The sequence below is a fragment of the Colius striatus genome, chromosome 1 (assembly GCF_028858725.1).
Source record: "Colius striatus isolate bColStr4 chromosome 1, bColStr4.1.hap1, whole genome shotgun sequence".
Taxonomy (NCBI): domain Eukaryota; kingdom Metazoa; phylum Chordata; class Aves; order Coliiformes; family Coliidae; genus Colius; species Colius striatus.
The window spans coordinates 147,416,946-147,432,365 of record NC_084759.1 but is presented as its reverse complement, the minus strand read 5'-3'; the positions used below and the strand labels follow the sequence as shown (position 1 = coordinate 147,432,365).

Genomic DNA, 15,420 nt, shown 5'->3' with positions numbered 1-15,420 from the left:
ATAGCAACAGGTCAAGTGTTTGTCACAGTTCTTTGGGAGGAAGGGTAACACGGCATGTGTGCCTTCTCAGTTTTCAGAGCATTTGTCACGTAATAAAATCATTAGCCTGGGAATTAACAGGAGAGGTTTGTTTAGTTTTTCTGCAACCTGCTGTTCAGAACCCCATGCAGTGCCACGTGTGAAAGTCCATGCTGTGTAGACCCTTGTGTCCCCCATTATGTGGCTATCGCAAACAAACCTCAGATTTTCCACAAACTGGTAGGAAAAAACACAGTATGTGGAGGGGAACAGTCAGGAGTTTCTAGCAAAACAGCGGTCTGTCTGCTACATGTCTGAAAATTGAACATGCGGGGGTTTTTTTAAACAGCCTAATCATATTTACTATTACATCAGACTTACCCACCATAAATCGTCCTCGTGCAATGGAAGAATTTTTAATCTAATATCTTGGACTCAGAAAATTTTCCAGCTGCAGAACTGCAATACTTTCCCATCTTCCCATTTTTGAGATAAGCCAATTAACTTGGATATTGTTTAGTTTCAGGGTGCGATTATCTCCCTTTATTGTACTTGAGAGAGAAGAGGTGACTTACAGTAAAATAACTTTGTTTTCCCCAAGTCAGCTTTTAAAGTCTGTTTCTCTGTGATGGAGATAGGTCTTTCCTGTTGCATTTCCCTAAGCCTCTTAACTTTCAGCACTTCCTCTCTCAGAAACACTATACTAACAGCAACTCTTATTTCACTCAAAGAAAACACAGTTTGAGAAATACCTGAAACAGCTCTCAAAAAATTTCATGGAGAAAATATATTCTCATTTAAAATACATTTGAAAGTTAATTAAAAACCTCACAGCCTGGCACTACTGGTCAAATGCTGCTTATATTGTTCATCTGTTTTCAGGTATGCTTAGAGAAGACTAATAAGAGCAAAAAAAAAAAAAAAGAGGCGACAAGGCCTGATGCTCTGTCCACAAACACAGTGGAGCAAAATAGGAAGCCCCATTCATTTCAGTAGAACTGATTTACACTCAAGTAAGGAAGACAAGCAAATCTTTGAATCAATGCCATTGCAAATTGAGAAATATTGCTTACTGACACAATTTCACTGAGAACTTTGGATATTCATTGTTGATATTCAATGCGCTTTTCTTTAATTTTCACATCCTAAATTGATTAATTCAAAAGGATGCCCTCTTCTCTGTCACATTCTTATTAAGTTTCTAGCAATTATGTTCTAGGAGGAAAACCTGAAACCATAAGATAAGATGAGCACAATCTTTGGACTGGAAGGCTGTATAAATTGAAGTAGTTTGATTTCTCTTTCTCTTCTAGATCTCATCATTGTGCAGGACTTTTCAGCCTATGGTGACTTGCAGATCAAATTCTGGAAATGCTGGAAATGGATCAATTACACACATACAGATTCTCATATGACACTTATCAATTCATTCTTCTTAGTCACCATTCATGATTTCCGTTTCTGACATAAATCTTCATAAGTTGCAAACTGCTAGTCTGATTATTTAGTGGGAGTGTGGCTCATACATATTACCTGCAATGACCCTGGTAATACCAAAAAGAAGGTGGCCTCCTTTTAGAGGAGACTCTAAAAAGCCAGTTCAGTGAAGAGACATGATTGCATAAACATGCAAGTGTAAGAACTTCTAAGCCTTCTAGATGTAGCAACAGTACAAATAAACATTTTGCTACTTCCTATTAAAACAAGAAAGAAGCAACCCTAGCCCACAACAAACTGCTGCTCAGGTGCAGCTGTGCCACTCGCAGCTTAGCCCCCAAAACTATCTGCAATCCCAGGAAGGTGATGGGCTTCCATCACCTTCCCTGATGGGGAAGCAAAAATGGAAACTGTCCTCTACCAATTGCAGTGAGAGCACTTGCATCTGTGCAAACACTCTTGTAGAGAACAGCCTGCAGTATAAAAGCAGCCTTCCTATTACCGGCGCGTTGCTATGGGCACTATTTCCAAGAAAGCAGCCACAGAAGCAGACCCAAAAAACATGGTGAAATATATGAGGAAGAAATGAAAATTTAAAAAAAATTACAAAGATTCTGGAATCACCTCTGCCTGTTCCTACCAGCAGCCACAGGACTGCAGAGAAGTCTAACTGTGAAACATTGTAGTGCTGGACACATAGTCTAGTGGGGTTTGTGGTTTTGCACCACTTTTGCAAAATCCAGGCTGTAATATTTCTTGGTGCTTCAAGATACAATTTCGCAGCTACCCTTGATTTTTTTTTTCCTAAAAATAAAATTTAAAATAAATAATTCAAATTCTGATAATGAAATTTAAAAGATCATACATAATGTTTCACAAAAACTTTCCACTTAGACTTGCCCTGTACCAGTGTACATCAACATATCAAAATAACTTAGTCTCTAGGCATCTTTCCTACAGCGTTAGTAGGTGATTAATAATAACTGAATTTTGTCACCAAAGAGCTACAGAACTAGTAGTTTCATGCCATCCAGCTGAATTGAAAGAAGAGTGAAGGTGAACTGTTTTGCATTCCATGCCACCAGCATCCCCTGTGTGTTCAAGTCACTCTGTCAATTCTAGCTCAAATTAATCAAAAGCAGATCATGTATATCTTTTATACTATTTTCTAAATGAAATCACATGTACATGTGAAATTGGTATTTAAATGAGATTTACCTAATAATGAGTCAGATATTAACAGAACAATCACCCTGAAGACCAAGGTAAGAGGCACTATAGTCTCATCAATCATTCAAATCTCTGCATGTATACTGATGACCATACACTTGTTAAATGAGGAAACTGGGCAGCAGATGGAGTTAGTCTAGATCTCCTGAAAAGTTGTTGGACTCTAACAGATATCACTGGAAAGATTTTACTGTAATATTCAACAAGACAAATGGCAACTCTGCTTTGTTAAGAGACCTTGATCCCTCAAAAACCTTGCTGAAATTGAGCAAGGAACAAACCCCCAGCATTAGCAGGCTAATGAAAGGGGATGAATGAGAAAAATAAGAGAACAAAACCTGGAGGCAAAACTCTAATAATTCCCACTCTCCTCCTAGTCCCAATATTTGGGGCACACAGAAACAGCCTTGAGTGGTACCCAACTCCAGTTACTGTTTAGGAGCAAGCAAGGTTACAAGCTTTAGAATACATGTGTACAATTGACAAAAGCACAAACAGAAAGGTTGTAGGAGCCAAAATCATTGAGAACATACCAGCTGGGGCTAGTTAACGTAATCTGCTCTATTCACATAACCAAGTTTGTTTCACTGGGGGCATGAACTTTCTTGGAAACACTCAAGTAATTAGGACCTTACACATTTTCTTTCCCTCAAGTTTATTGTATCCTGAAATCAGAGCTGCTTGCACACAATTGCTTCTACCAATTGATTCAAAAAGCTGTTTTGTTTGTTCTTTCTGGAGGGAGGTGTTTGAAGAGACCATAACACTGAAGGTTCCTCCTACCTCCTGTTCACCGTTGCCATCACTTTGTATAGATACATGAAAACCGTATCTTACCTCATGAAAAAAGAGCAGGTTTCCAATGAAAGGAAGAGGTGGAGGATGTCGGATCCCTACTTTGCTTAGTTTGGAGAATGCAGATGTAGAGTACCTGGAAAAAATAAAGTAAGTTGATTTTGGAATAGTAACTAGTTCCTTGAGCTCAGAGAGGGAGAAGAGGCTTTCTGTGTTGGCCAAACAGAACTGCCAATGAGGTGTCAGCAGCTCTTCAGGCCACAGAGATAAATGCAAAACTCTGCTGCTTCAGAGAGGGCAAGAGAACAAAAGGACTGAAACAAAAGCCTGCAAATTGAAAGTGGAAACAGAGAGATGTTCCTCTTCCCACAGAGAGTCTTCTAAGTCGGAAGTGACTCTCAAAAGCTACATGAGGTTACAAACGAGATCAAAACAGCCATTCAGGGTTTGACTGTTGTGGGAAAGGACACACAGCTGGGAAAGGAGCAAGACAGATCTTTAACCTGTTATTTTCTTCCTCTTCCATCATAGCTACCTATACAGGTCACAGAACAAGAATTCAAACTAGTCTCAGTTGTACATGAGCCAAGACACCGTCAGTATGTTTAAGTCAAGATTAGTACTTGGGCCAGATATGCTGATTAAGTGATTTAACATCTGCCAGTCAGCAAATTAAACAAACATAAAAAGTACAGGGAAACTAAACCCAGACTGAAAAGCTTCATGCTTCCCTTGTTTCAGATGAAACTGTGGCACGTTGACAGGGACAACACTGGAAAAAAAGAAAAACCTAACCCTAATGTCTTTTTATTTTTCCTCTCCTCTCCCCTTCTTAATATAATCACTGGATTTAAATCAGTGGACATCAATTAGTGAAATCTGGCAGAGCAGGAGCTATCAGCAGCAGTTTCGATTAGCCAAAGACAGTAACACTGAATACCATCATGCTGAACAAGAGGAGCAGGGCAAAAGATCTTTAAGATTAATAAAGGCTGTATCTATATTAAGAACTTAGAGAAACAGCATAAAGCTCTCCCCCTGTGTGATAGTTCTGTGTCTGGGGCAGTTTTGGCACATGATAGCACACTTTTTTGAGAGGAAACTGAGCTTGAAGCTCTGTTCCAATCCTTCACCTCTGAACTGCACATAGTGCAGGGGTTGCAATACTGACTGCCTTAGTCTGTCAAGTCTGCAAGCCATCTGAACAACCTAATAGACAGCAGAAGTGACCTCAGATCTCAATGGGCTGGCTCCGTCTTAATCCCATTATATAGTCTTCTTGAGTCTGAAGACTATAGTAACCCACTGCTATGACTTGGACCTCTTCTTCTTCAGGTCCACTAAATTGACACATGCCTCATTTGAAATGCCCTACATGATGCAGACAGGAATATTCTGTTTTAACCTAATGGGCAAATAGCACACAATTTTGGGGGATCCGGAGGAAGAGGGGAGAGAAAAGAAGAGTTGGTACCAAAAATGTTGCTTTCTTTCAGTAGGAGGAAAATGAAAGAATGGCATTGTGAAGTGAAATATATAAAGTTTAGATAATTAAATCTCACATAACCAGCAAAGCAAAGTATTGAGTTAGTAGCTTCTTGTACTTTTGTTTCCTGAAAAGATTTCCTGCTGCACAGTACCCATTCTTGTAATGGGTTTTCTTCTGTGGAGATATTTTACAAAAATCATAATCAGAAGATAGAGATTTGATCAATTTTAAATAGTAACAAATTTTTGTTATGGGATGGTACGAATTTTCACAAACACAAACCCTGCATTAGAAATATGTGTCTTCAGTCTATGCAAGAGTACTATTTCAATATGACAAGGTAGTGTGAAGTAAAGGCATAGAAGTCGGCTTTCATTACACATTTTATGCATATTATTGACCTTTTGGCTACTTAAGCACTTTAAAAAATGAGGTTTTCCTTATTGAAACAGCTAATACTCTTGGGGGAAAATGATTTAACTTCAAAATGACAAAACAGCCTACACAATACATTTTCTCCCCCAAAGAGATGATTTTTTTGCTGTTGTTTGAATCTCTCTAAAGTGTCTTTGTGTCATAGCAAAGTCCTCATCTACAGTATGTAAACAGCAGAAAAGATTAAAGTCTCTCTCAGTGGAAACTTGTCAATTTTTCAGCATTTTACCCTGGATATTTTCATCGTGAAATATATGGCAGTTCACAAAACCCCAGTCTGGGCTGCAGTTAACTGCTAATTTCACCAGAGACCAGACACTCCATAGACTCCTGTTCTTCATGCAGTGTAAAGTGTCTGCAACAGAGTCTAACACTACACAAAGTAAACGATGTGACCACCAAATATTTAAAAAAGAACAAAACTGACGACTGCAGTGCACCCAGTTTCACAAGGCAAGAAACACACAGACTTTGAAGACTATTTATGCTTAGATGAGCAGTTCATCTTTGTCAGCTTCTGAACATTACTGGCGGCTCCAAACAGATGAAGACTTGCTTTCCTTTTTCCTCTCCTAACATAGTTTTCTCTGATGTTTTTTATTCAGTTATATTTGAAGTAGGTTTTCAAAAGGTAAGGAGATAGAGTTTACAATGAGATCGGAAACAGAAGCACTGTGGTCAAGCTACACACTGAAATATACCAACAAAAGGGTACGGCCATCGGGAAAAAAGAACCTCATCAATAAACACATCTAGCTCTACCCTATGATTTCACAATATTTCTGGTATTGTTGAAATATCTGCAGTTTTGCAGAAAAGAAAACAACATGCAAGTGTTTAAAGACCAAGAAGCCTGTGTGCACAAAAGATGGAAGATCTAACACTGTACAGTGACCTTGACCTTGATTATTTGTAATGCAATGGCTTACTTTCTGTAACCTTAAATATTAGGAGCTCTTCTTTCCCTAACCTCTGCAATAATTTTGCTTGTTCGTACCATTTCAGGTGGTGGAGAGGGAGGAAGGAGTGGCTTGGGGACTTCTTAAAAAAAAAAAAAAACAAAAAGGAAAAGAAAAATCGTCCATAAACTCACAATGAACATTAGCAATGTATGAATCTGACAGCTTTATGGCACAAACCTTTACCTTTTCAGCCAGAAGCAACTGATAACTCAAACAGGCTAATTTATGTGATTCAGCTACTGAGCACACCTATGACACACACTTCGACAGTAAGTCAGAGCTGCATGTGTAAGCGCACTGCGAGAAGAGGAGCCAGGCTTGGGTTTTGGGAAGGGAAGGTGGGCTAGAAGGTGGAAGATTGCAAACAGGCAGGGTTGCCTTGTAGAAAGTCACAAGGTACTCATCTGGAGAAGCTGTACATCTAGATGAAACAGTTCTGAGCCTGCCTTATCACCAGCAGGAAGTCTTATTTCTCACTCTGCCACTTAACAAGCTCCTGTGTTAATTTATCACAAAAATTAATCTGGTATCAGGCAACCTCCTGCTGTTGCTACGAGTACACATTAAGGGCAGACAACCAGCCAATGGACCAGAAGGGCTAAGTCAAATGCAAAATCTAGAATAACAAGAGCTACTGAGAGGTAACTAAGATGACCAACTTCTGTACAAAGAACAACCAAACAGGCTATAATGATATTGCTGGAAAAGGAAGCAAATGATGCAGGATACAACAAATATATTTAAGATCCTGCATGGCTTAGAAAGTAAATAATTAATTGTCAGCCACTATTAAAAAGAATTAAAACCCACAAATGAATATTCAGGTGTCATGTTCAAAAATGAAGTACTTTTCCAAGTAATCAACACACTGTGTGAATCCTTGCCATAGGACGTTATCTATTCCAGAAACTTAAAAAACTTCAAAGAGTGATTAAATACATTAATGAAATTTTAAAAAAAAATCAGTAGACACTTTTCATTTGTGAATTTAACAAATATAAGAGACATACATGGAAAATATTATAGGGAAGGAGGGAAAGTTAATCAAATTAATTTTTCTAAGCAAGGAAATTAGTCTGTAAGCATCCAATGGCAGAATAAGAGATTAGACTGCTATAAAATCCAAAAGATAAAACCTCAGACACTTCAGTTTTCTTAAGAGGAAGAGAGGAAGGAGTCTTTGGGCAAAGGGAGAGGCGTGAAAAAGGATTAAATTCTGATGGCAGCAATATTCACTGGACAATCTTGCCTGTTCTCACTCAAGAAAGAAACATATCCTAATATTTACATATGTAGGGCTTCCTGCACAACTACTAATTTAAAACCCTGGCATTTTATTTTGAATAAGTGACAAAACATCAAAAGGAACCAGAGAAACAGCAGTAATGAAGAAGATCAATAAACAATTCAATAACTCTTTCAAGATGTTCAGATGGCCTCTCAGAGCTGGGTGCCCTCTGGATACATTAAACATAACTGTTGAAAGAAAGTTAATATGCCAAATACATTCCTGTAGGCCATCATGGCAGATTTAAGCTCTCCGAAATACAAGGTTCTACTCACAAAACACCCTGAAAAAAATAAGGACAAAGTGTTAAAATCATCAAATAATTAACATAAGTTGCGATGGATAGATAGATAACAGAACTAGCCATCTGCCCAGCCTAATCAGTACTGCAAGAAAAAGTATTATACAGTCTATCATCAAGTGCAATCAATTTGTGTAGCAGATAACATTACCGAGTTTCCAACTCTGCATCATAGACTTCAACACACCATTGAAATTACTCTGAATTTCCCTCACTAGAGAAAGTGCGTCATTCCTTCTACATCTAAGTAATTCACAGCCTAACAATATCTGAAAGCTATAAACTAGGACACCTGGAGATAAAAAAAATACATTATTTAATCTCATTATTGGGAGCTGGGAGGTGTGTTATTTTGGAAGACTGGGTGGGAAAACAAAGTATTTTGCTGAGATAATGGAAATCGTTCCCGCCAAACAAGAGATAATCATCATGCATTTTCACCTATTTGCCTCTATTTATATACATGCACACCAGATCCCAGTTAATGTTGGGATATATTTTGCTCATGCAGTAGTGATAATATACAAAATAATGGTAGCCTCCCCAACAACACAATGATGGCTCATATAAAAATATACAAGCATTCCTGGGAGCATTGCCTAGACAGCACAGCCTCACTGAAACATTTATATCATCCCCAGGCTGGCTACAGTGTAAGACTTTCTGCTATTAGCCCTCTCTGGGAAATTTTGCGTTACAAATACAGCAGCAGGATCACCGGACATTTGCCATCCCACCAGTCTCTCCTCTAGATTGATGCTCAGGATGTTTAAATAGAAAATCATTATCTGGTCCCACTCTGATAGAGGGTCACAAAGAATCCAGGTAGTGCAAGTGGGTGAGCATTACAGCCAAAGTGAATTCCAGTCCCAGATGAATACAACTACCCCTGGTTATGAACTCTAGAAAGTGTACTCACTAAATAAAAACCGAAACAGAACACCAAATTAAATCAGCTGTCCAACCCCAAAAGGCAGGTAGGTCCTGAAGGACTTTCTCACTAAGCAGAAGAGAGAAAAACAGGGTAAGTAAATCCCTCTTATAACATGTTCTAACATTGGTCAAGGTTATCAAGTTGCCCTTTACTGTTATCTAGCAGTACCCCTGGTAGAAACGTAGATTTTTGCTGTAAGGAAACACACTTGGCTGCAAAAAATACTGGGCTCACACTAAGGAATTATTACTATTCCTTGGGGAAAAAAAAAAAAGGAAAAGAAAGAAAGAAAGGAGGGAAGGAAGGAAGGAAGGAAGGAAGGAAGGAAGGAAGGAAGGAAGGAAGGAAGGAAGGAAGGAAGGAAGGATGAAGCATATCCACAAGTATAATTTCAGTACATTCTAGAGTCAAGCTTCAGAAGAGACTTCAGCCAGTTTGGGAGAAGGCTATTTAAGTATTGCAACTTCATTTTCAAGCTCAACAAATCTATACTTTTCAACTACGACTTTGTAAGGCTGAAGTATCAGTTTCAGAGAGAATGAGAACTTCTATGTAACACTCACTCTCCTTAATCACTTGCATGCACTCCCAGTGTTTTAATTTTGTCATAATTGCACAAGAAAGACAGGCATTACACACACACTTGCACCATCTGCCTCTACAGGGGCAGATGTTTTCCATCTGCAAAACCTAAATGGCCACAGGATTATTATTTCATTGAAACATTTGCTAATGTACCAGGAAAAAATGCGCAGGAAAGGCCAAATTATATACCCAATATTAAATTTATACCTCCTTTATCTGCTAAAAATCATTTTTTAATTCATACTGTGCCAGTCTGCTGAAAAATATTTTTAGTGTCTCTTAAAAGAACCGATAGGCTCAAGGGACTGGTTGTAATAAGGCTGTGGGTTGTCACAGTGTATTTTAAGTTTTTGGGGTTGCTTTGATTTTTAAAAAAGGAAACAAGAATTAGCAGTGAATCAAGGCAAATTAAATGAAAAAGCCCATACAGAAAAGCAACATGCTTCACCATGCTCCAAAGTAGCCCTGGGAGAGACAGATGGTCGGTACAGCAGGCCAATGACAATATTTCATCACCTCTCTCAGAGAGCAGCCCCTTCACACTGGGCAGTGACTTTTCCAAATAAAGAGCAAACTAACAAGAGTCATAAATCCACAGCTTCAGCCCTTCATCATTAGCCTAACACCTTTAAACAAAATGATAGAGGTCAACAGAAGAAGGACTGTTGCTTCCTTATAGCAACGCATATCCTTGGGAAAGGTGGTGGAACCTCTATCCAACATGAACACAAAGGGTGGTCTTCTCTCCAGGAGGAGTGTCCATAGCATATCTGAGGTCTGGTGCATATGTGAGGCCATACACGATGTCAAAAAGAAGCCTGGCCCAGAGCTGGTAGCTAAGCTCAGGTCTCATGTCTCAATCCTGCTGCCTTAACCATAAGGTTGAGCCTTCCTTTCACTTCTTAGGATCACTGGTACTTTACCTTTCTTGAGGACCAATTTCCTCATCCTCCTTTTTATTCACACAGCTATTGTGAGGCATGCAGAAGAAAATGGTGCCTCCTCAAGGCCATAAATCTTCTTGCTTCAGGCAGGAAGACTGAAGTTTGCATAAACAGGTGCATTGTTAGAAACGCAGTTTTCAGAAACCATAGTAAAAACTGGGGAGTTTTTTCCTCCTTCTCCAAGTAATTACATATCTTAATTTTGTAATTGGATAACTTAGTTCCATAATTAAAGGGACATGAAGTTCCTGGTTAATTAGTCTTCCTAATTGTTATGTAAGTTCATAACCTAGTGATGCAACACTATTTGCAGAAAACATAGCACCTGTTTCTGTATACATCTCAACCATTCCTACATACCAGCAATGATGGTTTTGTGTTAGTCTGGAGGTGTTCCTGTGTGACCTGATCGAGGTGAACCTGCTTTAGCTAAGAGTTGCACTGGATGATCTCTAGAGATTCCTTCCAAACCCTACCATTCTGTGTTTCTATGTTTAAATTGAGGCAGGAAAATCTCCTTGGGAGACTGATTATTCTGTTTTGCATTGCCTTAAAGTCACTATAAGGGTGATGGAGCACTGGAATAGGCTGCCCAGAGGGGTTGTGGAGTCTCCTTCTCTGGAGACATTCAAAACCCACTTGGATGGGTTCCTATGTGACATACTCCAGGTGGTCCTGCTCTTGGACTAAGTGATCTCTAAAGGTCACTTCCAACCCTTAACATTCTGCAATTGTGATAAAGGAGGTACTCATTAGGTCTCTGGCCAATAACTTCATGAAGTTGAGAGGGGTTGCAATGCTATGGTGGCTTCATTCCTGAAAGGTTGTCTAGCATACACATCAAGTAGTGATGTGTTGTGCAGGCAAAGCCAAGTTGTATTGCCACTAGTGCATACATACCTCAGCTCCCTTTCCTCTTCTAATCCACGTAGTTCTGGTCTATCAGACAATCTGCTTGATGTCAGTGCCTTAACAGCTACAGTGTGTACACAGCCACTCAGTGCTATGGAGAACCAGGTGGCACAAGGGCTGCAGAGTCCCACCCTACCAGGGAAAGCCCTGGTAAAAAACAAAATTGCTGCAGGAGGCTCACTGCTTCCCAGTGCTTTTAGGCCTGAGACATTTTTGACTGAAGGTGAGGTGGGGAACGTAGTCCTTCCTCCAGTTTTGAGATCAGCCCATCAGTGTACATATGGCAGGATGGCAGGCACCAAAGCCTAGACAAAAAGAGTTACTGGAACAAACCTCAAGGCATTTTCACCACTTGTATTCTCAAGTGAGCTGCTCTGAAAGACTACAGGGACAATTCCCCTCTCTTTAGATAGTTCTGGATAAATGCAGAAAGATGACATTATCACATGGTGCATATAATAATTACTTATTCAGATTAATATCAAGGAGCCATCATCCATCCAGTACACTGAACATGGCAGAGGTCTTGTTGACCATAAACAGATGTGATCAAAGCACCAGAGATCATTTTGTACTGTACAGAGAGCCTGAATTAATAGTCCACAGCTCAACTATGTTCTAGTATTTCCTAACTTGTGTGTGCTTGGCTTTACAACCTCAATAATATGCCTTTAATGCAATTTTCTGTGCAAGTTCTTAAGTTCTTTTAAAAGCTCATTAAAAATCCATCACATTGCATCATTTTTCATCCCCTGGGGTCATCACAAGACCCTAGGACTACGGCACAGACCTTTGCCAAGTGAGCTAATGGCAGAGCTGACAGAAGCAGCAGGTTGTCCTTCATGCAAGGGAGCTGCAAAGCACAGCCAGTCAGCCAGCCACAGGATCTTTAACACTTCCTCAGAGAGTTAAAAAATAAAAAAGCAAAACTGAGGAGTTCCTAAAACAAAATGCTAGTCTCCTTGCTGGGTGCTGAGAACTCGCCAGTGAGTACTCATATTCTCTGGTAGCACTGCCAGGTTCCTACTCTTCCTCATCCATGGACCTTCTGCAATCCCCATCCCCAATTTCTGCTTCTCTCTGGAGCAGATCTGTACTGCTTCTTCTCTCGTCCGGTCCCTGCCTCATATCCTGCCATGAGCATCACTACTGATCTCTTCCCTACACAGTCCCACATGGTTTTGTATCAGCCATTTACCTTCCTCCATATAGTGAGTTATTTCAGTTTCTCCTTGCCTAACACCATTCTTACCAGACTGTTTGCACAAGTCCCCTCCTTTCTTACCACTTCAACACTCACAGCACATAACCTTCCCTTCTCCCCAGCAGTGCTGCAGACAGGTGGTGGGTGAGTCGAGCAAAACAGGGCTGGTGGAGAGGCAAGACAGGCTCCTCGCTTGGAGTTCTTGTGCTTAAGCTTCATTGAGGATATTGCGTAGGGGATCCATTACAGAAACACTTTTCTCAGTCCCCGTAATCAGAGCAAGTTGAACTCCTCTCAGGGACTTGTTGCCTGGTCAACCCTCAGAACAGACAAGGGCTGGGAATATGCTTAGCTTAAACAGAATCAGAAATATTAGCTTAAAATTATATATAAACACAAGAGATTCCAGTGAATGTGTGCTAACTGCAATTTTTCAAAGACTTAGAGTTTGCTCAAATTTGCATGAAGAAGTACATCCACTGACAAAAAACCCCACCTCCTCTCACCAAATATTGAATCCCTGCATCAAAGCTAATATAAAAATCAAACACCACCTCTAGAGAGCAATAATAAAAAAAAAACAACAGAAGGATCGCCAAAATAAAACCAACCAAATGTTTCTCTTTAGCCTTTATTTATATCAGAAATTATTGACCTCATTTCAACTGAAATTCTTCAATAATTCTACCTAAGACAGACACCAGTCCTGGAAAATTTGAAGCCCAGCTGCTTACAGTTTGATAAAGCAATAGGCAATTGAAAACAGAGTTGTACAATAGGAGCATCACACAACCTTAATTTGTGGCACTCTCAGACCCGCCTGTAATTAAGTATGCCAGATTAAAAATAAAGGAAGTGTTAGCTCTCAGTCTGAGAGCAGGCATAAAATCTCAGCTCATAGCTAGTTATTTCATGCAAGTTCTAATCCATTATAGTAGGGGGGGTGACAATGACAGTGTTGTCTGACCCTTAATTACAGGAAAGAGTCTGTAATACTGTACACATCAGACAGCCTGTGATAAACTTGAAATTAATACTGAAGCCTCAGTCTGCTTCCCATGGCTTGAAAGCTGGGAGTACTCTGATGTCATGAGGAGGAACGATGCCTCTTGATTTTTCTTTTCTTGCTCAGATTTTTATTCCTCTCTCATTTTCTATCACTCCCCATAACAAATAAAACCCACCACAAATTGTTAAATTACACTACATGCATACAAATTTCATTTCTACACCATTCAGGTACAAAAGAGGGACAAAACACCTCCAGAGGACTAGTCTCATTTTCTGGCAGGTGACTGGCCATGTGATGCAGCATGGAAAGACCCACTGGAAGAGAGAATGCTTCAGGGAACAAATGACAATCTGCTACATCACAAAATCATCCCAGTGCTGGCTGCAAAGCCCCAGAATTAAAGATAAGCTACGATACATGCGAGTCTAGAGCTCTGTGTTTTGCTGTACAACTTAATATCACTAGAATTAATGTAAAGGGTGTCCAGAGCTCCCTTCATGAAAAGCAGCGAAGCACTTGGTCACCAGTGAACTACGCCATTGAGTTCTGAAGAAGAGATAATCCTTCCAACCTCAAGGTCCCTGTACAGATGAGCAATGAATGGAAATACATAAGTAGGGTTCGAAGGTTTATGGAAATACAGAAAATAAATTCAGTCTCCTCTTAGCACCTTACTCATGAGTTCTTGACTACCTATGGACTGACAGGAATTGAATCCACAGGAAAGAGGAGTAACTCAGCCCTTTTCATAATGTGATTTAATCTTATAAAAGACAAAGTAGACACAGCAAGGAATATGCATAACTTCTATTCCCTACACCAGCACTAGCAGAATACCCTCTAGCAACCACAGGCATGAGAAGAGCAGTGACATTATTTCAAACACTTTTCAGTGTGCTTGAGCAATGAATCACCTTCACCAGTCCAAGTGAGCTGTCGTGGGCCACTAACAAAGGCTGGTACCTACTACAAGACAGAAAGTAGTTGAACAGATGCCAAACAAAGCCAAGGGAAAAATAGAATTTCAAACAGACTGGATGAAAGGATTGCAGGAAGCAAACTTCAAGGAGATTCTCTGAACTTAAAAAAAAAGCCTAAAAAAAAAGTGGGCTCAAGTGTTGCTCTCAAGTGTCATCCAGATTAAAAGCAAAACAAAAGCAATTGGGGTTTCCCAGAGTTCTGAATCAGCCATTCAAACCCTGTAAGGAGACTGAGCAACTGGCTACACACAGGAATAGCAACACCGTCAAACCCAGAGTAGAATGGATTGAGAGGTATTTTCCTTCTTTAATCGCCAAAAAATGCAGTAACACCACACATTACTTGTAAAACAGCAGGTTAGACTGTTCAGACAGAAATATACTCTTTAAGTTGACATGCTCCTCTCCGGGCTGCTGGTTATAAAAAAAGTGCTTGTTGCACATTAACTCATCTTCTGACTGCACTTTGAATTAGTCCTTAGGAATAATTCTCTTAACTTCATAAAGAAACCCTTGTTCAAGTCAGATAATTTTCATGTAGAGGCTGACATGGAAAAGGCTTTCCTGGAACAGAGTCGATTTGCATTACTCGGTGTCATAGCACATGACAGCTTACTCTGCAGTCTGCTTGTATGGATCTTCCATAATCCACACAACCACAGTCCTATTCTCCATGAAGTAGTTGTGCACATGACAGGAAAAGCTAATTTTAATGAACCGTCCTTGCTCTCTATTGGTCATGTTCTCTCTCAAACTGTTTATCTGGTAGGCTCCTAGATGCCATTTATAATCATTGCTCTCTGCTAACAAAGGCAAGTCCATTACTGTCACCTGTTCCTTTGACTCTCAGGTTTTTAACATCTGACATGCTGTTGAACAAGTAATGTAGTGTAC

The 15,420-nt window shown here is 39.8% G+C and overlaps 1 protein-coding gene across 1 annotated transcript in view; it reads right to left on the bottom strand.

Moving 5' to 3' along the window:
• The window catches only part of TBXAS1 (thromboxane A synthase 1), a 240,619-nt gene that overhangs the window by 183,306 nt on the left and 41,893 nt on the right, over nucleotides 1-15,420 (bottom strand). The window contains exon 2 of the mRNA XM_062011158.1: nucleotides 3,523-3,616. Coding sequence (XP_061867142.1) covers nucleotides 3,523-3,616 — 94 coding nt within the window. The remainder of the gene's footprint in view (nucleotides 1-3,522; nucleotides 3,617-15,420) is intronic.